The 25,289-nt window shown below is 40.3% G+C and overlaps 2 protein-coding genes across 2 annotated transcripts; one reads left to right on the top strand and one right to left on the bottom strand.

The window, feature by feature from the left end:
• Positions 1-2,405: 2,405 nt before the first annotated feature.
• On the bottom strand, positions 2,406-4,055 carry LOC124031621 (40S ribosomal protein S23). The gene is made up of 4 exons (XM_046343094.1): positions 3,954-4,055; positions 3,248-3,407; positions 2,942-3,062; positions 2,406-2,594 (listed from the first exon to the last, which is right to left on the bottom strand). Exons 1-4 carry the CDS (start codon positions 3,955-3,957, stop codon positions 2,448-2,450), a joined length of 432 nt encoding a protein of 143 aa, XP_046199050.1. The 5' UTR covers positions 3,958-4,055; the 3' UTR covers positions 2,406-2,447.
• A 6,045-nt stretch (positions 4,056-10,100) lies between these two features.
• Positions 10,101-19,733, top strand: LOC124021067 (V-type proton ATPase subunit S1-like protein). The gene is made up of 7 exons (XM_046336391.1): positions 10,101-10,245; positions 16,457-16,497; positions 16,736-16,824; positions 17,706-17,947; positions 18,073-18,123; positions 18,376-18,619; positions 19,104-19,733. Exons 1-7 carry the CDS (start codon positions 10,145-10,147, stop codon positions 19,365-19,367), a joined length of 1,032 nt encoding a protein of 343 aa, XP_046192347.1. The 5' UTR covers positions 10,101-10,144; the 3' UTR covers positions 19,368-19,733.
• The last annotated feature ends 5,556 nt before the right edge of the window (positions 19,734-25,289 follow it).

Raw genomic sequence — 25,289 nt, 5'->3', positions numbered from 1 at the left:
CTAATTCATTTATTTCAATTGACTGATTTCCTTATATGAACTGTAACTCAGTAAAGTCTTTGAAATTGTTGGATGTTGAGTTTAAATATTTTTAATTCAGTATATATTCATGTGGGTCAAATTTTGTGACACTCTTCTAATGCAGCCTGTGATAATCATAGAACAGAAAGCACGTCCATGTTCCAGAGTATATTAGCTTTCAGGAATGGGGTCAATAGCTTATAGCAAAAGTGGTTAAAACACTAGAGCCAAATTGATAAGAAGAAAATAAATGTAACATGCCACATTGGCTTCAAACTGCCAGAAGCTTATGTTTATATCTGTTCTTCTCTAAGTTTCAAGTCTGGAAAAGTACCCGGATGTTGGTTTTGAATCTGAATTTAAAGAACTGAATTTGAAAACTGAATCTGAATGCATCTGAGATGTTTAAATATATGAAACTTTGAAATGATGGTTTGATACAAACAATGAATGCAATATCTACCATAATGAAACCATATTCATTCAAATCATGAAATACAAGTTCCATTTATTAATTCCATGATTACATTTGTGTATTAAACATTCAAAAACATTAAATGCAATATAATATACAAATTAAACAAAATACAAATTGAGTAATGCCTGTCCATCATTACTCAAACACAGCATCACCCAGGGAGTGTTACTATCATCAACTGTTTCCCTATGACATTCCAGTTGTCTGGTCACAATGCTGTGCCTGTGGAGAGGATGGATGGGCTGCAGCCCTGCACAGGCTGTGGCTGCTGGTTTCTTGTCACTATCACCCATCTCTCAACACTCACCACCTCCGAAGGGATTCAATTCAATATCATCCTTGCTGCCTCCTCTGAAGGAAGGCTGTGAAGGAGAGAACCGTAAGATCACTCTTGGCAGCAACCATGGCCTGTCTCATTGATCCTGATAACATTACAAGAAGTATACAGCAGCCAAGTTGCACTTGAAATGATTTACACAATATGACAATCACATATTGAAATGTGTTAGTGTCAGTTTTTGTCCGTAATTCAATGTTACTCGGTTTGACCACTGAGAGCAGAGATTCATGCCAAAACACGGGTTTGAGTTAAAGGAATCCATGTATCTGGCAGCAACTCCACTAGGTGGCAATGTCAAATAGTCATCAGTCTAAAAAGTACAGTACCGATTGTCATGACAGATCAAAATCATCTGACAGCATGTTCGTTGTCTGTGGCCAAGTACTAAAAAACTTCTTCACTTGTCATTCTAGCAGCAGACCACTAGTCTGGGTGATCCATTTGATTCAAACTGTACATATCCTGTCTATTTTCCCAACCATGTCACTTCCCTAATCTGCAGCAAATCCTCTTCCACCCCAATACCAATTATTTTGTCATTCAGGATAACACTGCATTTCTCCTTAATGTATAATGTCCAGACAAGTCATGGCATCACGCATTAAAATGTAATCTTATGAATTATTTGGATGAAAGGAGAGAGGTTGTTACATGCAGGAACAGATATGATTGTGTAAAATGTCCTGGTCCTATGAGCTCAACAAACCTCAAAGTGAAAGGTTCCATCCAACGCAATATGCTCCTAACTTTAAAATCATATTTGCTATAGCACATCACAACAAAATTAAGATCACAATCAGTTGACGGAAGGATTTTATCCTAGCTAAAAATTGCAGAAATTATAAATGTAGACAGGTGTGGCTAAATTAGGAACTGGCAAGTTTGTACAGAAAGGGGATATAAGTCACGGTTGAGCAAAATCAAAAAGGCATCTGGCTCAAACACAGAAACACACAATAGGTAAATTGGCAGCCGTCTGTGGCAGCCATGCCTGAATTTGACGACTGCACGGCATGAATCAAAATGAGACTGCACATCAAATTACCTGAGGGGGTATATGACAACTTGACTGAGTATAAAATGCATCTGTTCGATGAACAACCAAGACACCAAACGATGTCAAACCATTACAATCCCTCCTGACAAGCTATAAATAAAACTTCCAATGGAGCATAAGTATAGCAGCAAATGCCGGAACCCACACAAAGCAATTAGGCATGATCCAACGTTAAACATACGAGCCAAGAGAAACGCTTTCTAACAACCTAAATCCTAAAACCATTAACTTGTTGTTCTTCCAATTTAAAAAAAAAGTGACATGAAAAAGTGAATCAGAGAAGCCACTCAAACAAAATTGGTACATGGATGGGCATCTTAAGTCCTCTGGGGACAGTGTCACAGCCAGTTCTTTCAAGTGCACAAGTGGTGTGTATCCCAGGTCTAAAGAAGACACAGATTTGGAAAAGATACAAAAAACACAATTACATACAGCCCTCAGGATCAGTTACCCATCTCTGCAACTAAAATATGTATATGGGGGAAAACAAAAAGCACAACAAACCGACAAATTGTGAAAACATAATTTATTGATTTCACAGCAAGAACTGTTTAAGATCTGGGTCTCTCCTTCTTGCCTTTGTAAAGGGCCAGCAGGGAGACGTTAGCCACTTTGACCACCTTGAAACGGACACCGGGGATATCACCGACGGCATGTCCCTTACGACCGAATCCTGCCACCAGAACCTCGTCGTTTTCCTGAAAGACCGAAGGAAACAAACTAAATACACATGACAATACCAGACAATATGTACCAGGCAACTTTGAATATCAAAATAATTGTCCCTGAACACGTGCATATTCTTAGATTACTTATGGGGAGTCTTACAATTGTCATTATAGTGGATATCAGGCAGAGTACAAGATACTGGTTTATATGGCTACCCAAATACGTCCGTCAGATCCTACAATATCTGTCAAGTTAGCTAATGTTCTAGGAATTTATCAATCTCTTCTTATTCTGAGGCAATCCACAACATCCTAGAAATAGTTACTGGTACACTGTTCTTTGGTAAGATGGATGCAATGTTGGGTTTGACTCTTACCTCAATGAAATTCAAGCAACCATCATTTGGGACAAAGGCAGTGATCTTCTTGCCATTCTTGATGAGTTGGACCCTGACACACTTCCTAATGGCAGAGTTGGGCTGCTTAGCTTCAACACCTCTGTAAGAAGAATTGGGGAGAGGAGTTTGACACTTCGCACTGACAGTATATGAAAGATGGCATCCAGTGCACTGTACATAGTTGATCATACAGCATTCACATAGCTTTCACTGGATTAAAGTTTGCATGGTTATTAGTCAACGCTCATTAGGGGCGTTGTGATGTAACGTTAGCTAACTACTTACACTTTCTCAAGTACGATTCCCTTAGCGTGGGAAGCGCCTCCGAAGGGGTTAGCCTTCAGGGCAGTGCCGAGATGGGCCTTCTTGTACTGTTTATCATGCCATCTCTGTTCACGACGATGGTTACGCAGCTTCCTGGCTGTACGCAGACCGCGACACTTTCCTGGGGAAATAGAACGGTAAACTTAAAATCATGTCGTGAACTAAGTCGACTAACAAAACAGGTCGATACATACCTACAAATGGAGTCTAGAGAACCTGACTAACCTTGGCTAGAATAGACAACCAGTTACAGTAGCTTATTAACGGATATGACTAACGTTAAATGCGGACAATCCAGAGGCTAACAATTTAGCTAGCTCATTGCTAAATATTTAAGCAAATTTGTCAAATGGATGCAGTTCGCTGCTAAACACTTGTTTTTCTATCACTTTGTAACTAGCCAGTAGGCTTCGTAAATGCTTGGTGACTGAAACGTAAGGCAGAGAGGGGAAGTGCTTGCCGAACCCCATGCCATGCTACTGGCCCTCTCCACGTTGCGAAACTCGCGCTATTTGTCCGTAAAATTTAGAAAATATGGCTACAAATAACAGCCCGTTTTTCCACGATTATACTGGAAGTTGGTAAGAGGACATCCTTATTCCATATCAATGTAAGGAATATGACTATATCTTGTAATCGTTCCGTTAAAAAGGGAAAATGATCGTACCCATGTTTGCAGATTACGAGCCCAGGCTAGAAAGGAAGAATCCCAGACTCCTCCGCGGCAATGTCCCTTCTCAGGACCCCAGAGGTGGGTAATAAAGTGCCTGTTTGAGCTAGGTCTTTTTTCAAAATACAATTTAAATATAGCTCCATTTTAAGCAACCCGTTTAAAATACACAATTTAAGGAAATATCACATATATACTATATGAATAGCTATGTTATATTAAGTAGGTGTAATAACGAGGTGGTGTTTTAAATGCCTGATTTAAAGTGCAGTCAAACAAGTCTGAAAATGGACACGGCGTTAAGCAGAGAGTCACCAAAACTACTGGATTGATAAACCATCCTTTCTGTCTCTGCTTGGTCGGCTCCCCACTCTCAACTGAAATTTCATACCGCTGAGTGCATAGCTTGTTGCACTCAGGGGTGGGTTTGGACGGAGCCACATTGTCTCTCGATCTCCCTGTCCCAGTCCCCAGTGTTTATACTACAGTAGTGTTTATTTGCCATGGGGCCATGGTCAGCTTGTCTCATCTGGTGTACTGGGTTGTATCTGTTTTATCGGCATGCTCCCACTAACCCCCTTCTTTTGTATTTTTCTACGACGTGCCTGGCCCATACTGTACATTCCACCTCACCCTCTTCCTCTCCTCCTATGTCCTCTCCTGTCTTATGCCTAGTCCTGGACAAATCAATTATTTTACATTTATATTGAGCATGCTTTTTTTGTCCAGGACTAGGTGTAATCTGAGTCCGGGAAACCAGCCCATACTGTAGACAATGAGATTATTCCAGAATGCTATCAAAATAAAGATTGTTTTGTAATTGTATTTATTATGGATCCCCTTGGCAGCAGCTACTCTTCCTGGGGTCCAGCAAAATTAAGTCAGTTAAACAATTTAAAAAACAAAAACATTGTTTAAATTACTTAATTTTGCTGGAACCCAGGAAGAGTAGCTGCTGCCAAGGGGATCCATAAAAAAAGCATGCTCATTATAAATATAAAATAATTTATAACATTCACAACATATTTCACAACGCATTAAGTGTGTGGACTCAGGTCACTACTCCACCACCACATATCTACAATGCAAAATATAATATATCTAAGGCACCGCATCTCAGTGCTTGAGGCATCACTACATACACCCTGGTTCGAATCCAGGCTGTATCACAACCGGCCGTGATTGGGAGTCCCATAGGGTGGCGCACTATTGGCCCAGCGTCGTCCGGGTTTGGCCGGTGTAGGCCGTCATTGTAAATAAGAATTTGTTCTTAACTGACTTGCCTTGTTAAATCATTGTTTTGTTTTTAAAACATGTTGTAGTCATTTCAGTCGCTGTAGTAGCTGACGTGTTTTGTGTTGAGTTATCCACATACATAGACATACTGGCTTTACACAAAGCCAATGGCATGTCGTTAGTAAAGTTTGAAAAAAAGTAAGGGGCCTAGACATCTGCCCTGGGGAATTCCTGATTCTACCTTGATTATGTTGGAGAGGCTTCCATTAAAGAACACCCTTTGTGTTGTGTTAGACAGGTAACTCTTTATCTATGATTATCTACGGGACATTTAACATTTCCATTCTACAATATGGCCTCTGACAAAGAAAATGTACTCATTGTGGTGTGGTTTATCTCTCACAGAACAGAAGGCTTAGGAGAAAAACACAAGAACCCAGATGCTGGGAACAAGATCAATGGGAGTTAACACACACACACACATCTAAAAATACATAACACATCCTAACATACAAAACACCGCACAAAATAATGGTGAAAAAACAAAAACAAACAACAAAGCAGATAAAACAAATCTAGGACTACAGACTAACCAATCAAACAAGGGTTAGGGTTGTATCAGCCATTATCATGATACTTACGCCTATCCAAACATATCTACAAGTGCATAAGGGTTAGGTCTTACTTATCCATCTACAGACACATTTTTTTACTTTTTCAGGAGAAGAGAAAGGATATTTAAAAAATTGAGGGGAGTGGAAAGGAAGGGAGGAGGGGGGTGGTTGAGGAGACAAAAGAGGGGAGAGGAGACACTAGAGAGAAGAGAAAAAGGGGAGAGGATGGGGTGGAGAGACTTCTACTTTATATTAGGAGAGCAATGGTTCCGCTCTTTTTAAGAGTTCCAGTTATTTGTTGTTTTTATTTTTTTAAGGACAAAAATATAGAAATAAAATCTTAGCAGCCATATTCTCTCTCATGCCACATTCTCATTGCTAACATTATAGTTATTGCTATTCCATTACTTCAGTTCCATTGCTTTAGTGTCTGTAGTCTGGTGGCCAGTTAGTATATGAAATGAAAGATATAAAGATGTCCATTCTTCCCCATCAGGGACTGGTAGAGATGGGACACCAGGTGGGTGCAATAAGAAAAACAGCAAGTACTCAGAATCTCCATACACGGACCTCTAGCCACTGAGTTCCATGAGGGAAATATTACTAGCTGATAACACAATTCATGTTTGTATTTACATCAAGTAATGTAGTGCTCAGTAGAAAGTATATTAGCATATTGTAGCTAGCTTGTCCCCAATGGAGAATAATGTTTTGTGCAAACTGGGTGTTGGAAAAGAATGCATTTGTATCTTATTTTTCCCAAAATTTCAGCACACACGTCTTCAAACATATGTCAGGACTTTGTTTGTATTGCATATTTGAAATACTATTTACCTGAATTCCTTACCGTACCACTAAATTTGTCACTATTGAAACAGTTGCAATAAAGGTAGAAATTACCCTTCATGCACAGAAATTATCATTTTGATTAACCTTCTATTACAGATACATTTTAGAAAAACTATTTGCATACCAAATTAACAAAACAGTAAAGACATGACTCTTAACCTGATTTTTAAAACCTTAATATTTTATTTGGAGAAGTACAGCGGCTATTCACCCCCCCACTTGGCATTTTTCCTATTTTGTTGCCTTACAACCTCAAATTAAAATGTATTTTTGGGCGGTTTGTATCATTTGATTTACACAACATGCCTACCACTTTGAAGATAAAAAAAATATTTTATATTGTGAAACAAACAAGAAATAAGACAAAAAAAGCTGAAAACTTGAGCGTGCATAACTATTCACTCCCCCAAAGTCAATACTTTGCAGAGCCACCTTTTGCAGCATTTACAGCTGCAAGTCTCTTGGGGTATGTCTCTATAAGCTTGGAAGATCTAGCCGCTAAGATTTTTGCCCATTCTTCAACGTAAAACTGCTCCAGCTCCTTCAAGTTGGATGGGTTCCGCTGGTGTACAGCAATCTTTACATCATATCACAGATTCCCAATTGGATTGAGGTCTGGGCTTTGACTAGGCCATTCCAAGACATTTAAATGTTTCCCCTTAAACCACTCGAGTGTTGCTTTAGCAGTATGCTTCGGGTCATTGTCCTGCTGGAAGGTGAACCCCCGTCACAGTCTCAAATCTATGGAAGACTGAAACAGGTTTCCCTCAAGAATTCCCCTGTATGTAGCACCTTCCATCATTCCTTCAATTCTGACCAGTTTCCCAGTCCCTGCCGATTTAAAAACATCCCCACAACATGATGCTGCCACCACCATGCTTCACTGTGTGGATGATGTTCTCGCGGTGATGATAGGTGTTGGGTTTGCGGCAGACATAGAGTTTTTTCCTTGATGGTCAAAAACCAAAATTTTAGTCTCTGACCAGAGTACCTTCTTCCATATGTTTGGGGTGTCTCCCATATGCCTTTTGGCAAACCCAAAAAGCCCAACTCCGTGGAGTGTACGGCTGAAAGTGGTCCTATGGACAGATTCTCCAATCTCCGCTGTGGAGCTTTGCAGCTCCTTCAGGGTTATCTTTGGTCTCTTTGTTGCCTCTCTGATTAATGCCATCCTTGCCTGGTCCGTGAGTTTTGGTGGGCAACCCTCTCTTGGCAGATTTGTTGTGGTGCCATATTATTTCCATTTTTTAATAATGGATTTAATGGTGCTCAATGGGATGTTCAAAGTTTCAGATATTTTTTTATAACCCAACCCTGATCTGTACTTCTCAACAACTTTGTCCCTGACCTGTTTGGAGAGCTTGCTTGGTGGTTCCCCTTGCTTAGTGGTGTTGCAGACTCTGGGGCCTTTCAGAACAGGTATACTGAGATAATGCGACAGATCATGTGACACTTAGATTGCACGCAGGTGGACTTTATTTAACTAATTATGTGACTTCTGAAGGAAATTGGTTGCACCAGATCTTATTTAGGGGCTCTCATATCAGAGGGGGTGAATACATATACCTTTCCGTTAAAAAAACTAAACTTTTGTAAGATATTAATATAACAATATGTTTGTTATTTACTTATATTGAAATTATCACATTTCAGGTATGACCCAGAGGCAGACAGTGTCGAAGAAACAAAAGTTTATTTCTAATACTGGGGCAGGCAAACGACAGGTCAAAGGCAGGCAGGGGTCAGTAATCTAGAGAAGGTGCAAAGGGTCCAGAACGGCAGGCAGTCTCAGGGTCAGTGCAGGAAGGGGTCAATAATTCAATGAGGTGGGGAAAGGTATAGAACAGCAGGCAGGAGCAAGAAACAGAAAGGAGCAGGGGAACAAACACTGGTAGGTCTCACGAACAAAACGAAATGGCAACAGACAAACAGAGAACACAGGTATAAATACACAGGGGATAATATAAGATGGGCGACACCTGGAGGGGGGTGGAGACAAGCACAAAGACAGGTGAAACAGATCAGGGTGTGAGAGAAATAAAACATATCACGATGTAAAAACATTTTTGGAGGCTTGATTGCTTTTTTAAATCGTTTTTTGGGGGGTGGGACTGCAATTTGCACCACTTCTGTAGAATCACAAGAAGTACCAGTACTGTATCATTTTTTAGGAATATGAGGTATTTGAGGTAAGTATGTACATAAAGTCAGAGATAAAATGACTAGACATCAGTATAGATAATAATAAGAGTAAAGTAAAGAACAGATTAGCAGCAGCATATGATGAGTGAGTATGTGTGTGTCTGGCGTCGGTATGCGTGTGTGTTGTGTATATGTGTGTGGGGATTTTGTGTGAGTGTCAGTGTAGTATATGTGAGTGAGTGTAGTATTGTGAGTGTGCATAGAGTAAGTGCAAGATAGGGTCAATGCAGATGTTACTGATTGTAACAGAGAGGAAAAGTCCAAACAATCTTGGGTGAAGATGATTGGGTGAAATCCCAAACCTCTACCACAGATTATCATAATATTAGCCTCTACTGCAACTAGTAACATGTTCTTCACCACTGGTGAAGTAAATGAGATGCTTTCAAAATAGTTTTTTAGCAGTAGCCTAGATGACAGTGGATTATGCCTGTCCCAGTCTACTGGACCGCCCATCACTAGGCTAATTTGATAAGACAAGCTCTAAAAGCCATCTTGCTTTATTAGTGGTCTAATTTTTAAAAAACTACAGAGCTACATAATTCAAGGAGTCATAGGCTTGATGTCAGTAAACTCAATGGGATGCACATTATTTGAGGTAACCAGCAGCAGGCACTATAATTAAACCTCTTAACTTTTGCACTATTTTATTCTTATATCACTATTTTGATTATTAGAACATGAAACAATTCCATTGTTGTTGTTTTTTAGCCCACTTTTAAATTGTAGTACAATCTCATCATTCATAGGTTACTGATGTACAGACAGAAGGGTAGGCCAGTCGAGGAAAGAGAATAGATACATCCAGTGTCAACTCTATGCCAATGACGAGGATGTAATTCCATTGAATGAACGTGTCTTTCGTCATATTTCATTTTCATACTGCTTCATTAACCCATGATCTCATTCTCATGCAGAGCTTTTTTTTATTCTTCAGATAACCCTGGTTTATACTTTAAATGAATTCCAATAGAGACAGCCTGGTATCTAGGTCATTTAATCAAGGGGGCACGTTCACTGTGGGAAAAAAACGGCAAGCATACTGACCTTGAACATTCTGAATGTTTAACAGTGTATTTATGAATCAGTTTTCTTGAGGACAGCTGCTGGGCTTTGTGTGTGAGTGTGTGTGTTCTGAGAGTGGGTGTGACCGTGACACATAATTACCAGTCCATCTAGATTTCTATTGGCTGCTGCCCTTGTCAACCAGTAGGCTTAGGCTTCGGCTGTTTTCGAAGCAGATTAGGAAGCAGTCATCATCAGTCGTAGTCTCATCTGGCCGGCTCCATGGCAAAACAAGACCTCTTTATGTATTTGCATTTATTTTCTGTCGTTTTTCTGCAGCTTTCTTTGTCTTTTGATCAAGTGCCTGCTGTTGTGGAGAAAAGGTAGGCATGTAAGGAGGTATTTCAACTCTAGGCTGGAGTCAGGCAGGGGGATGGATGGATGTGCAGGGGGGTTGGGGGAGAATGAGGTTCTTTCATAGTGTGATTGAGATCGTGGGAATGAGGAGAAACAGACAGTTTTAAAATGCACTTGTGAATCTGCAAAAGCATTATCTATTTTTATCTGTAACAATTGTGGTAGTGTTTTCCCTCTTACCTTGTGTTCTGCACTGTACTGTACTATACTGTAGTGTGCACATCTGCAATTATAATGTTCTAGGAATTTTCCAGTGAAACACAAGAGAAAATCCATTGGTGTTGCTCTGAAGGCATCAGTTTACAGGGCAAATCCATATATGCACTACAAAAATAGGCAGGAATGAAAGCTGTTACATCAGGGATGAGATGGAGTCATATTCTGTATGCTCACATGCTATATATCGCAGAGCCATCCTTCCTCTGAGAATTACACTATTTGAGTACAGATCCATATATGCTAGATTGAGTATTTCTATTCTATTCAGCTCTTGGACTGCTGTCAATCTAGTAATCAAAATGTAAAAATAAATAATATAACAACAGACATTTTGTCATTTCTGTAACAGCTATTTTCACGAGTTTTACTGATATATATATATATATATATATATATATATATATATATATATATATTAAATACAATATGTTAACTATGATGTTAACTACAGATTTGTTACTTCAGTTACTTCGTTTATTTGTTTGTAGTGTTTCATTGGACAACAATTCATTGATTTTGGTTATTTTGATCGACAATGTCATTGCAGTTTGTTATTTTAGTAGCATGGATATAGTCTCCCATGAATTGCGTTTTATATAACTTTAATGAATACAGTAGGGAGCCATATTTGGACTGAAAGATGAGATGTCAGATTGCCAGGTAGATGACTCCGGTCGATGCCTGGTGCCTTGATGTCCTACCTTCTGACGCCTGTTTACTTTTTAATCATATTGTTTTGACATGTGGCATGTGGTCATGACCCTGACACTTACCTCAGCTACTGCATAGGCTACAATAGCCCCCTGTCAACATGTCCTGACATTTCCATCAGTATTGTGGGAATGTACTGCCCCCCCAAAATTCCACATCATATTCTCAGTAATATTTCTATTCGGCTGCCTTGGCTACAACCTCCTGTGAACCTGTCCTTAATAGACAGCAGGGGCTTCGGATGCTTTCTGTAGGAGAGCAGTGTGATATTGTGATTAAATCAGGCTATGAATACACAGAATACAGGAAACAAAGTCAACTGATGATCTAAGAGGTGAGGATCATTCCAATTGCAACAATGAAGAAATGTCAACGAAACAATTTCAGCCTCATTTCACTTGTCACAGTGTCTTTTGTGCATTTAGGCCAAGACGTGGACAATACTACTTAACATTTTAACATATGTATCTTTAACTAAAAAAGACAAAGATTCGTTCCCCTCCTTGTTTACCAAAGTAATTATTTTCCGCCCTGTGTCCCAGCACCTGTAACACATATGTGCTTTGGGCTCATCTGTTAGTGAATATCTGACTTAATACATTTAAAAAAAACGAATGTGTAATTGGCAACATATTGCCTCAAGGGCATTAGGCTATTTAGCCGGTCTGCATTCGCGCCTGCACAGATGGGACTTTGTGGCAACATGTAGGGCAGTGCGGGCTTTAGTCTTAGAGCAGATTTGATTTAGCTAGGCATGAGCGTGCTGAGCTGAGCACAGGGTGCAGTCTAAAAGCAGCGCGTCCACCGCAATATTCCCTCTTACCCTCAGAATACATGACATGACAGGCATTGTGAAGTGAAAGAGAGATGACTAACGGATCATATTGATTAATAAATGGATTGTCCATAACATGCTCAGGTGCAGCCAGTCAGTGATGGCAGCAGGGCAGAGTGGATTTGTAAGCTGCTGGTAGGGTGGGGTTGGGATAGTCGGAGGAGAAGGGAGGAGGATTTTGCTATCCACTCTTGATCATCACAATTGGTTCAGTCGTTTGAATTAAAGCTCAATTTTTGCTTGGGTTAGGGATTTTGGTGAGGACGTGTGGGTCTGTGTAGCAAATTCAGTTGGACACTTGTGTTCAGATAAATTATTACTCATTGTTTTGTCACTTTTTATTATGTAAGAATGGCATCTGCTGGCAAACAAGAACACAGAGCACTCACTCCTCGTCAACTCCCAAATGACTTGTTACATCACTGAGCAAGCCCAACACAGATACACCCACAGATGGGATTTCAATAACAAATGTCAGAGAATTACACTTTTACACTGAGGTACACTGAATATGATCTATTCCTGTTATAGATAATAATACATTATTTAACGGTAGTATATGACTGCCTGTAATAGTATTAAACAAATCACCATAAACTACGCAGTAACATAGTGCCTTATTACAGGGTCAAGCCAAACGTTGCCCTCATGCTTTTAATAATAAACATATCAGATAAGGGATTATGATTCATGCAGAATATAAGCACAGTGTATGACTACAGATGCTCACCACCCACTGCTCAGATAGACCAGTAGTGCGCCAATGGAGAAATCTACTGGACACCTGAAGACGAAAGCTGTAGAAAAAGTGCTTTGCACATTAAATTACTGAAATTTGCATTGATATTAAAGTGCATAGACACATCACATTCTACGGCCAGCCGTAGAAAAATGCTTATTTAGATTCTCAATTGTGGTGGATTTATCGGTGGTGACGGTGTTTCCTATCCTCGGTGCGGTGGGCGGCTGGGGGAGGTGTTTTTGTCCTCCGTGGACTTTACAGTGTCCCGGAACTTTTTTGAGTTTGTGTTGCAGATGGCAAATTTCTGCTTGAGGAAGCTGGCCTTGGCTTTTCTAGATGCCTGTGTATATTGGTTTGCTGGCTTCCCTGTGGGTTGCATGTCACGGGGGCTGTTCGATGCTGGTGCGGAGCGCCATTCATGGTTAGGGTCAATTCCATTTTAATTCAGGAACCTAACTGAAATTCCAATGTACCTAATTGAGAAGCAATGAAGAAGAATGGAATTGGAATTTCAGTTTACTGCCTGAGGACCACAACCCTGCTGCCTGCCAGTCCTCGGTAGCCGCCTCAGATCTGGTGGGCAGTCTGCTAGCTACACTAAACCCCCTGAGCCCTAATAAGGATACCATGGTCTGGCTGCTAGTCCCCCTAAGTCCCAGTAAGGACACCGTGGTCTGGGAGGATTAATCGAGCAGAACCTTAATCAGGTTTTAGCGTTTCCCCAAAGCTCATTTAATCTGGCATTATGGCAGTGATTAGATGCTTAAACAGTTAGTCACAGGATAATCTCTTGCACTGTTGAGGAAAACACAATAAGAGCAAACTAGGCCAAATACATTATTAGGGAAAGTGTTATCTCTATTTTAGTCACGTCCAAATTTCTAAAACACTATTATACATTTTGTTTTCCATGTAGAAGGTACCATCTCACAATGTCCGCTTGGCCAACCAATGGTTCCAGTGTTGTTGTTTTTTAAATACAGTACCACTCAAAAGTTTAGACACACCTATTAATTCAAAGGTTTTTCTTTACTTTTTACTATTTTCTATATTGTAGATTAATAATGAAGACATCACAACTATGATATATGGAATCATGTAGTAACCAGAAAAACAAAACAAAATATATTTTATATTTGAGATTCTTCAAAGTAGCCACCCTTTAGCTTGACAGCTTTGCACACTCTTGGCATTCTCTCAACCAGCTTCATGAGGTAGTCACCTGGAATGCCTTTCAATTAACAGGTGTGCCTTGTTAAAAGTTAATTTATGCAATTTGTGCAGTTGTGTTGTGACAAAGTAAGAGTGGTATATAGAAGATAGCCCTATTTGATAAAAGACCAAGTCCATATTATGGCAAGAACAGCTCAAATAAGCAAAGAGAAACGACAGTCCATCATTACTTTAAGACATGAAGGTCAGTCAATCCAGAACATTTCAAGAACTTTGAAAGTTTCTTCAAGTGCAGTCGCAAAAACCATCAAGCGCTATGATGAAACTGGATCTCATGAGGACCTTCACAGGAAAAGAAGACCCAGAGTTGCTTCTGCTGCAGAAGATACATTTATTAGAATTACTAGCCTCATAAATTGCAGCCCAAATAAATGTTTCACAGAGTTCAAGTAACAGAAACACCTCAACATCAACTGTTCAGAGGAGACTGCATGAATCAGGCCTTCATGGTTGAATTGATGCAAAGAAACCACTACTAAAGAATGCTAATAAGATGAAGAGACTTGTTTGGGCCAAGAAACATGAGAAATGGACATTAGACCGGTATCTGTCCTTTGGTCTGATGAATCCAAATTTGAGAGTTTTGGTTCTAACAGCCGAGAAGCAGAGTAAGTGAATGGATGATCTTCACATGTGTGGTTCTCACCGTGAAGCATGGAGGAGGAGGTGTGATGTGTGGGGGTGCTTTGCTGGTGACACTGTCAGTGATTTATTTAGTAGTCAAGGCACACTTAACCAGTACAGCTACCACAGCATTCTGATGGTTGGGATGAGTTGGACAACAGAGTGAAGGAAAAGCAGCCAACAAGTGCTCATCATATGTGGGAACTACTTCAAGATTGTTAGAAAAGCATTCCAGGTGAAGCTGGTTGAGAGAATGTCAAGAGTATGCAAAGCTGTCATCAAGGCAAAGGGTGGCTACTTTGAAGAAGGTAAAATATATGTTTTGATTTGTTTAACACTTTTTTGGTTACTACATGATCCATATGTGTTATTTCATAGTTTTGATGTCTTCACTATTATTATACAATGTAAAAAAAAACTTGATCCCTTAAATGAGTAGGTGTGTCCAAACTTTTAAAAATGTTTTTTACCCCCCTTTTCTCCCCAAATTCATTTTCATGTCTTTATTGAACACACCATGTAAACATTCACAGTCCAGGGTGAGAAAAGTATGTCTTTTGGGTTGTTGTCCTGTTGAATCACCCAAATTATATTGAGCTTCAATTGGCGGACAGATAGCCTAACATTCTCCTGCAAAATGTCTTGACAAAACTTGGGAATTCATTTTTCCGTTGATGATAGCAAGCTGTCCAGGCCCTGAGGCAGCAAAGCAGCCCCAAACCATGATGCTCCCTCCACCATACTTTACAGTTGGGATGAGGTTTTGACGTTGGTGTGCTGTACCTTTTTTTCTCCACACATCATGTTGTGTGTTCCTTCTAAACAACTCAACTGTAGTTTAATCTGTCCATAGAATATTTTGGAAAATCCAGGTGCACTTTTGCAAACTTCAAAGATGCAGCATTGTTTTTTTTGGACAGCAGTGGCTTCTTCCTTGGTGTCCTCCCATGAACACCATTCTTGTTTAGTGTTTTACGTATCGTAGATTCGTCAACAGAGATGTTAGCATGTTCCAGAGATTTCTGTGAGTCTTTAGCTGACACTCTAGGATTCTTCTTAACCTCAGTGAGCATTTTGCGCTGTGCTCTTGCAGTCATCTTTGCAGGACGGCCACTCATAGGGAGAGTAGCAACAGTGCTGAACTTTCTCCATTTATAGACAATTCGTCTTACTGTGGACTGATGAACAGCAAGGCTTTTAGAAATACTTATGTAACCCTTTCCAGCTTTTTTTCCAGTCAACAATCCTTAATCTTAGGTCTTCTGAGAACTATTTTGTTCAAGGCATGGTTCACATCAGGCAATGCTTCTTGTGAATAGCAAACTCAAATTTTGTGAGTGTTTTTATAGGGCAAGGCAGCTCTAACCAACATCTCCAATCTCGTCTCATTGATTGGACTCCAGGTTAGCCAACTCCTGACTCCAGTTAGCTTTTTGAGAAGTCATTAGCCAAGGGGTTCACATACTTTTCTTAACCAACACAACCGACAAGAAAAATACAATAATTTGTGTGTTATTAGTTTAAGCACACTTTTTTTGTCTATTGTTGTGACTTGATCACCAATTTAAACAGAAATCCAGGTGATTCCAAAGGGTTCACATACCCTTTCTTGCCACTGTATGTAATAAACTGTATCAAACCCGATGCTGGAAATGGATTTGATTGTATATAGTATATGCCTGATATTCATCCTACCATTATCCCTATATCTCCTGTCCTAGTAATCATATAAGAGAGATTTACGTTGATGTCCTGTAGCCAGTACCTTACAGCCTACCATCTGAAATAATGATTTATTGTCTTATATTTACAGTTTAGGGGGACCCACATCCCAAGATATCAGGGTTCAAAACAGTAGGTATTTTCCCTTATTGTCAATTGATTATGTGAACTTTTTAATTCTATTTTGAGATGCGTATAAAAACAAATACACTAAATTCACTGTTAACACTTCACTTCACGTTGCTCATGTACCTGTGTAGTAGTAACACTGCAATAACTCCCGTAGCAACGCTGTATTAACGTTGCTAATACAGCAGTCATCTTCTTTTTTAAATGAATTGTATTTCTCTCTCTCTCTCCTTGTATACAGATGGATTGGCTTCCCAGAGCCACAGTGCTGCTTCCGATGGGGACAGTTCTTTGCTTGTGGTGGAGCACCCTCTCAGAAGAGTGCTGCAGGTACTATGTCCCAATTATCTTTCCTCACTCTCAAAGTGTGCACTTGTTCACTTCACTTCACTGACCCTGAAAGGAAATGACTGGTAGAAGGAATATTGTGGAAACTCCCACTAGCCCATGCCTCCATCAATCCAATGCTTTCATATTTAGGGAAAGCATAGTGAACGAGTGCACACTTCAGTGGAATGGAGAAATACACTGAGTGTACAAAACATTAAGAACACCTGCTCTTTCCATGACACAGACTGACCAAGTGAATCCAGGTGGAAGCTATGATCTCTTATTGTCACTTGTTAAATCCAATTCAATCAGTGTAGATGAAGAGAAGGAGACAGGTTAAATCATTATTTTTTCAGCATTGAGACAATTTAGACATGGATTGTGTATATGCACCATTCAGATTGTGAATGGGCAAGACGAAAGATTTGCTATTTAATATTTGGAAGGTGTTCCGAATGTTTGGTATACTCAGTGTAGACTACTGTGTGCGTGACTACACCAGACAGAGGTTTTTAGTTATCGAAAAGGACCTTGTACATTGAGAATAGGTTTTATTCCCAGCCATTTGATATTAATCCCAGACAGAAGGCATAATCTCAGTGAGGTAAACCATTAGATATATTGTCATCAAGGAAATTAATAAACAGATTAGATTATTCCTAACAACAGCACCCTTACACAACGTCTTATTGGTCAATGAACGCCTGCTGCAGCGCCCACAATGAGATGAAAAGCAATCTGTAATAGTACTTCAGATTACTGTTGGTTGTCAATCAATGAGCCACCATCTTATCTATTTCTCTCTCCCCTTCTCCTTCTCTTCTTTTCCCTCTCTCCCTCTTTCAACCCATCCTGTTTCATCCTCTCTTTCCCGCCATCAGCTTTATGGGTGGCAGCTGGACTCCCCACACAGAACCAAAAGGAGGCTACTGCAGACATCGAGCACTCTTCCTTACTCTCCTCTGAGCGTGGTTTACAATGGAAAAACATGTATCCTGTTTAGGGCCAGGAAGATTGCTATAAGGTTCAGGAACAGCACTTCGGTGGATCTCACAGAGAAGGCATTCGGCCCCGACGCACCGGTTGACACCAAAGGATCTATGTGCAGCAAAGATAAAGCTACGTAAGTCTGCTTAGCGGCTGTAGATATTCCTGCTGCAGTTCAAGGTACATGACTCTTCCTCGCTCTCCTGACATTTTGAAGGATGATGTAATGACAGTGCTATTGAATTTGTTTTTCCCCACCAGGCTTGTTCTACGATTTGGAGATGTGGAGGACTTGAGAGGACTTGCCATAAGGTTTAATTCTTCATTCATTTTTACAGCCAATTTTAGGCTTGAAAGACCAGTATAAAAATGATAGATTGGCCCAGGGTTTTCCTGGCAGGTCACATGTTGGTCTGAAGTATATCGTGTGTGTTACAGTTTGGTTGTGATACTTGATATTTATATATTCTGTGTACTGTACACTAACTGTGTCTCTCTTGACAAGAGCATCTGCTAAATGACTCAAATGTAAATGTATAATCAATGTATGAACTCTTCCGACAGGCTACAGATGTCCAACACATTCTATGAGTCGGCAGGGCAGAACTGGTTTACTCTGGACAGCGTACACATCCACTACAACTGGACCCACGAGGCTACGTTCAATGCCAGCGACGTGTACGCTCCTAGTACCTACTCCTACCACTGTCAACACGTCAGCAGTCTGCAGAAGTACGACACGCTGCTTGTACCAAGCTCCATCACAGACAACTCCGCAAACTGGCACATCACATTCACAGACTTCCAGGTTGGCATGCATTGTTTTTGCAGGAAGGCGACATTTTATGGCAGGAGGGGAGTGATGTTTTGGTAGAGGAGCACGTTCTAATGGTTCTGTCAGAACCTCTGTAGCTACTCCTGTTGAAATGTAATGGATAACTTGTACTGTTTGTTAAAACCATGATTTGTGAAAAGTGCTGTAAAATAATAATGAATGATTGGTAAACAGGACTCCAACTTGTGTGTGGCTTTACTTAACTCTCCATAATACAGGACAGTTTCTAGTCATACCGCCATTGTTAATACCATTACACTACATTGTTAATGTATTGTATTTAATTGTGTTTGTGTATGAACCCAGAAATATTCATGTTTATTTTTTAAAGAGTTACTTAATATAGAAATCCACAAGAATAGTTTTGATGTAATAACCTTTATGTGTTATGTATGTAATCTTTGCCTTGTTTACTTTACTTGAACATCTCACCTTTTTATTTCTCTTTGCCTGACAGTTACAATCATTCAACGTGCTGTCCAACAAGTTTGCCTCAGCCAGCGACTGCGCTACGTTCTTCACTCCGGCAATCCTCATGGGTCTGATCACCTCCCTCATCCTCCTCCTGGTCCTGGCCTACGCTCTGCACATGGTGGTGCACCTCAAACACATCGACACCTACGAAGAGCACAAGACTACTGTCTACTTCCCTCGCAGCTCAGAGACTGCAGAATGCACCGATGCCACCGGCTCCACCGCCACTGAGAAAAACAGCTTGTAGGACTCTGTTTCCCAGGATCCACCTCAGTCTCCACCACTAGGAGTATAGACTGTTCCTGTAGTTGTCAGAGAGTGACTGTGCAGGGGCTCCGACTGAGACCCCTAATGCCTGGCAGACCGACTGATTGACTGACTCAACTCTAGATATAAAGTAACATCCCATACTGAAGGACATGGTCATGTTGCCTGGACTTGATATGGTCGTCCACTCTGGCATTGCTGGACTCAGGCAGTGGTTGTCCAGTAGATCCAATACTTCTCGGCTCAACATCATCTGGTGGATTTGTAAACAACTTTGGAGGACACTAATCCTGAGACATTAACCACTTATCTGGCATTGCAAGTGAAAAATAAACTAATAATGATGTACTCTTGAATGAAATTCAAACTGATAAAAGCACAAAAAACGATTTATTTTGAGTTCCTTGTCAGTACTATAAATTCTGGTATATTTGATAAAGATGTTTCATTTGAATATCCATACCCTAAACGGTACATACCGTAAAGGGTATGCAGTATAAACTATTATATAATTAACTAATCTTTGTTGGATACGCAATTGGTGAGCTTTTGTGAAAATAATACTGTTATGTGAATTCTGGTTTTGTAAATTTTATTTGGTGTTTTTAATTTCTCAATAGTTTTCCAGTTAAAACGTTATATTGTCATTGAACTATTTAAAAACAGTTCAAATTGCCAGAATCACATCAACAATATACTGTGATATGCATCATGCCTGTGGCTAGAAAATACATTTGCATACAACAGTACACTACTCTGATGGGCAAAATTGTAAACATTTTCTAGGAACTTATTGTTATGTACGTTTCATTTATCTGTAGGCTATGTGTTTGGACAAAATAAACCCAAGTTGGCTCAAAGGTGTCCATTGCAATCTCTCAATGGAAGAGGAGTGTGGAAGTTTAACGGTCATTTTGAAATCAATATCAAATAATTTCTGGGTAAAAATCAGATACTTGTAATAGATTTCTAGAAACATTTGCAAAAATACCTTTTTGGCTATCAACTATTTCTCAAGCAAGAATTTTGTTAGGGCTACCCGGGAGTGGTCTAAGTGGTGAGAGAAAAAAATGTAAACTAGCTGTTATTGGCAGAGAGGTTTGGAACTCTCTTTGTTATTGGTCTATTAATGCATGCATTCTGAGACACTCCATATCTTCGCCACACACACCTATCCGCTTCTTCTTGTTGCAACATTTTAAATTATACTCAAAACACATTATCTTCCCACATATTTTAGATGCTTTTCACTGACAAGACCCTCGTGTCCTGATTCAACAGACTGGTGAGTTATGTAAAGCTTCTCCCATTTCTCTCAATCTCATTCTCCCTGTCGCTCACTCAAACTCACACACGTGTAGATTCAGAGAAGAGTAAGACATTTGCCAATTACACCCATTTCTAACAATGTTCGTAGCAGCAGTGATATGACAGACATCACTTTTGAAAAATGTAATATTTTATTGTCACTAACCTTTTCACTCGTGAGTTCCAAATATCTCTAACGCTCATCCCAGCTCGAGTGAAAACATGATTTTTTGTTTTGTTTTGTTATGCGAGTGAGGTCAGAATGCCCTCGCTATTCCAAAATGTGATTGTTACGCAACAGGACAGTTAGTCTCGGGGAAAATATTGGAAGCGGATGTTCTGTTTGAATCGGATGACGTGTGTCGAGTGGAGATGAGAGTGAGAAGAACAGGATTACAGGGACGAATGCAAAAGGAAATAAGAGCAGTAAAGTGGTAGTGGAATCTTGTAGGAAAACAGAAGGAACAAGGGTTTTGGATTGATGTTACCTGGGAGATCCGTTTGAAGTCTCTATTAAAATTGTAGATGCGTTGGATGAGGTGGCGTCGATGAAGGGGAAAAAAAAACCATAAGTTGGCTGATTCCGTTTTGTTGTGTTTCTATGGAACAGAAGGAGCATGCTTTGCTTCTCAAGAAGACGTCGGATTGGAATGTCCCTTGTGTGTAGATCTTCGAAACAGGGCGCCTATCAAGGGTGTTATCTCTGGGGTGGTGCTCGAAGTAAATGCAAAGGATACACGCGAAGAATTGGATCAAGCGGTTGGTGCACGACGACTGACCCGCATGGTAGAGTGTGGAAGCCCAGTCCATCCATTCTATAGTTTTTTAATGAACACTCTCTCCCTTCTCATGTGTATCTGGGTTATATGAGATTCCCTGTGAGGGCCTTCGTGTCCAAACCCACGCAGTGTGAGAAATGTCAATTATTTGGTTGTGTGTCCTGTTAGGGTGAAGGAGGCGGAGGTGGCAAGAATAAGGGCTGTCCAGAATGTCTCCTACCCGGAGGCATTGAGAAGAGTGGAAGAAAGACTTGAAGTTGAAGAAGTAATGGTCGTGGTAGAGACACAATATGATGTTCCTTGTCAACAGGGGGATCCTGACATGTTGCATGTTAAGAAGGTGGACTTTGTAGTGTTTATTACTTTGGTTATCGACTTCACAGTGCAAACAGAGAGGAAATCTGAGAAAATAGGCATCATTGTGAGTGCGGCTGAGCGTTCTTTTGGGACTCAGGAACTTTTCTGCAGAGGCATTACAAGGAATCCTGTCGATTAATTATTTGTCCTCACAGGCACCTGAGCCTGTGTAGGGATGTGATTTGAATGTGACTGAAGGAGTGGAATGGTTGTTTGATTTATTTGTGTATTTTGTATTATCTTGGGCCCTCCCGCCCCACAATGGAATATATTATTTTGGTTGTATTTCAATACCCTGTACAGTAGGTGGCGGCAATACACCAAAAGGACAGGACAGTTAACCTGCTCTGCCCTCAAACCAAGACACACATTGCCTGCTAATTATTTATAAGCTATATTTCAACTTGTCAATATGAAATGATTTTTAAAGAAATGTTATTTTCTAACAACACTGAATTGAGTTGTGTTCCGCCTCATTAAATCACATAGAAGTAGCCCATTTTACTGTTGTGGACAATTTATATTTGAGGCTTTACTGAACCGGAAAAACTTCTCTTCAATGAGAGCCCAAGCACCTTCCCAGTATTCCTCCAGATCAAGTACGCAGACATTTGCGCCGTCTAGCACAAGATTTCTCCACTAGCACATTTTCTGGCTGGCACTCGTATTGCCTTCATTGTTGTCTTCCTTACAAATAATAACGTTTGCCGTGTTTGTGTTCCAATAAAAGTAAGTGCCTTATTTTCTGCATATGTTTTTGTCGTTTTTAGTATACCGTACGTATGTATGGGCATAATGTATTTACTGTTTTGCAAGTTGCTCTTTTTTTTAAACATGTAAGATATAACGGCCACCAACTTCTTCAACTAGTCCCATGGAAATACTTTTAGCCAGCTGAGTCCACAAAGTTTCTTCAGGAATGTCCTTTACTAGTTCTTTAGAATTCTCAAATCGATAAAGTTGTAATGCGCTGATCTGAACCATCACATCACTTTTATTAATAAAATAAAACAATCTGCCTTTATATAAGCTGTGTCCCAGTCTTTCTCTGCATGTAATTGATGTGGGTGAATTATGAAACAATTACTACTGTATGCAGATGTGCAGAAAATTGTGATGTAGATTTGTTTTTGCCATTGCATAATCTTTGTTAAATAAAAATCTGTTGCAGATTTACACTTTAATTGGTGGCTGTGGAAACAAATAGAAATGTAATGAACAATGTTTTCAATATTCAACGTTATCCTCTGCTATACAATAGTTAATAGGCTGTAGCCAGGTGATCATTACCAGGTTATGAGGTCTTAAGTATGACCAGTAGGCTACCTAATATAGCACATAATACAGTGTTCAGAATTATGACCAACTGGTTGTATGGTGGTCAGAAAATACATCATATTCTGGTCAGTAAAAATACATACCAAACAGATTTTGACCACTGGGTGTAGGGTAAGGTCACTTGTTTTGTTTTCAACATGTATTAGGTAAAACATGTTTTGCTGAAGGGAGGGCCATCTATTTTCATTTCAGAGAGGTCAAATTTTCTCCATGTAACTATTATAAATTACGTTTCCTCCCTTACCGACTGCCTTAGCCCAATAAAAGAACAGCTAAGATGTTCAAGATGTTCATCTGTCTGTAACCGCCGGTAACTTCAGAACGAAGTTGACTAAATACAAAGTTGTCAATGTCTTTGCAATTGTTACAAACAAGTGAAGGATTCAAATGAAAACCAACCCAGTATACTGGCCGACGTATCAAAATGCATAGGGAATATTTTGTTTGGAGATCGTTTGCACATTGGCAAACGCCAATGAGACTCCGGCAGCGCCGGACAGGCGGGAGACTCCGGCAACGCCGGAGAGGAAGGCTCTGGCACCACTGGACAGGCGGGAGCACCTGTAGGGATGAGACGACAGACAGCTGCCACCGGAGGGCTGGTGCGTGGAGGTGGTACCGGATAGACCGGACCGTGCAGGCGCACTGGAGATCTTGAGCACCAAGCCTGCCTAACCTTACCTGGTTGAATGCTCCCGGTTAAGCTGGTATGTAGCACCGGGCTATGCACCCGCACTGGGGACACCGTGCGCTCCACCGCATAACACGGTGCCTGCCCGTTCTCGCTCGCCCTCCAGTAAGCACAGGAAGTTGGCGCAGGTCTCCTACGTTGCTTCGCCATACTTCCTGTGTGCCCCGCCCAAACATTTTTGGGGCTTCCTCTCGGTCATATCGCCGGCTCCTCTCTCCGGCTGCCTCTGCTCTCCTAGCAGCCTCCACCTGTTCCCATGGAAGGCAATCCTTTCCCGCCAGGATCTCCTCCCATGTGTAGCAACCCTTGCCGTCCAATACATCATCCCATGTCCATTCCTTCTTGCGCTGCTCATGCTTCTGCTGCCTGTCACCACGCCGCTTGGTCCTGTTGTGGTGGGTGATTCTGTTATGGTTTCTTCTGTTGAAGGAGAGTCGGACCAAAACGCAGCGTGGTTATTTTGATACATCTTTAATAAAGATGAAAATAGAACAATATACAAAAACAAGAAACGTGAAAAACCGAAAACAGCCCTATCTGGTGTAACAAACACAAAGACAGGAACAATCACCCACAAAACCCAACACAAAACAGGCTACCTAAATATGGCTCCCAATCAGAGACAATGACTAGAGAGACAAACACAGAAACAGACAAACAAGACATCCAACATAGAATGCCCACTCAGATCACACCCTGACCAAACAAAACATAGAACATACAAAGCAAACTATGGTCAGGGTGTGAAAATTTGCCAATTATTCATTTCAAAATTCTTCAAGCTCTGTCAAATCAGTTGTTGATCATTGCTAATCAACCATTTTCAGATCTTACCATATATTCTCAAGTAGATTGAAGTCAAAACTGTAACTCAGCCACTCAGGAACATTCACTTGTCACACAACACTTGGTAAGCAGTCTAGATTTATCCTTTTGTTTAAGGTTATTGTCCTGCTGAAAGATGAATTAATCTCCCAGGTTCTTGTGGAGTGAGCACTGAACCAGGTTTTCCTCTAGGATTTTGCCTGTGCTTAACTCCATTATGTTTATTTGTTTTATCCTGAAAAACTCCCCATTCCTTAACGATTCCAGGCATACACATAACATGTTGCAGCCACCACTCTGCTTGAAAATATGGAGAGCGGTACTCAGTAATGTGTTGTATTGGATTGGCCTCAAACATAACACTTTGTATTCAGGACAAAAAGTGAATTGCTTTCACACATTGTTTTGTAGTATTACTTTAGTGCAAACAGAATGCATGTTTTGGAATATGTTTATTCTGTACAGGCTTTCTTCTTTTCACTCTGTCAATTATGTTAGTATTGTGGAGTAAATATAATGTTGTTGATCCATCATCAGTTTTCTCCTATCACAGCCGTTAAACTCCTTAACTGTTTTAATGTCACCATTGGTCTTATGGTGAAAT

This window comes from Oncorhynchus gorbuscha, linkage group LG03 (assembly GCF_021184085.1).
Source record: "Oncorhynchus gorbuscha isolate QuinsamMale2020 ecotype Even-year linkage group LG03, OgorEven_v1.0, whole genome shotgun sequence".
Lineage (NCBI taxonomy): Eukaryota > Metazoa > Chordata > Actinopteri > Salmoniformes > Salmonidae > Oncorhynchus > Oncorhynchus gorbuscha.
This window is presented reverse-complemented; position numbering and strand designations above follow the sequence as displayed.

What these genes read in the sequence shown, in the direction of transcription:
- LOC124031621 (XM_046343094.1), bottom strand. An exon ending in GGAATCGTACTTGAGAAAGT is followed by an intron (nt 3,063 to 3,247) that starts GTAAGTAGTTAG and finishes TTCTTCTTACAG; the next exon opens with AGGTGTTGAAGCTAAGCAGC. An exon ending in GTTGCTTGAATTTCATTGAG is followed by an intron (nt 2,595 to 2,941) that starts GTAAGAGTCAAA and finishes TCGGTCTTTCAG; the next exon opens with GAAAACGACGAGGTTCTGGT.
- LOC124021067 (XM_046336391.1), top strand. Translation starts at nt 10,145, where the DNA reads ATGGCAAAACAAGACCTCTTTATGTATTTGCATTTATTTTCTGTCGTT. An exon ending in AGATATCAGGGTTCAAAACA is followed by an intron (nt 16,498 to 16,735) that starts GTAGGTATTTTC and finishes CCTTGTATACAG; the next exon opens with ATGGATTGGCTTCCCAGAGC. An exon ending in TGCAGCAAAGATAAAGCTAC is followed by an intron (nt 17,948 to 18,072) that starts GTAAGTCTGCTT and finishes TTTCCCCACCAG; the next exon opens with GCTTGTTCTACGATTTGGAG.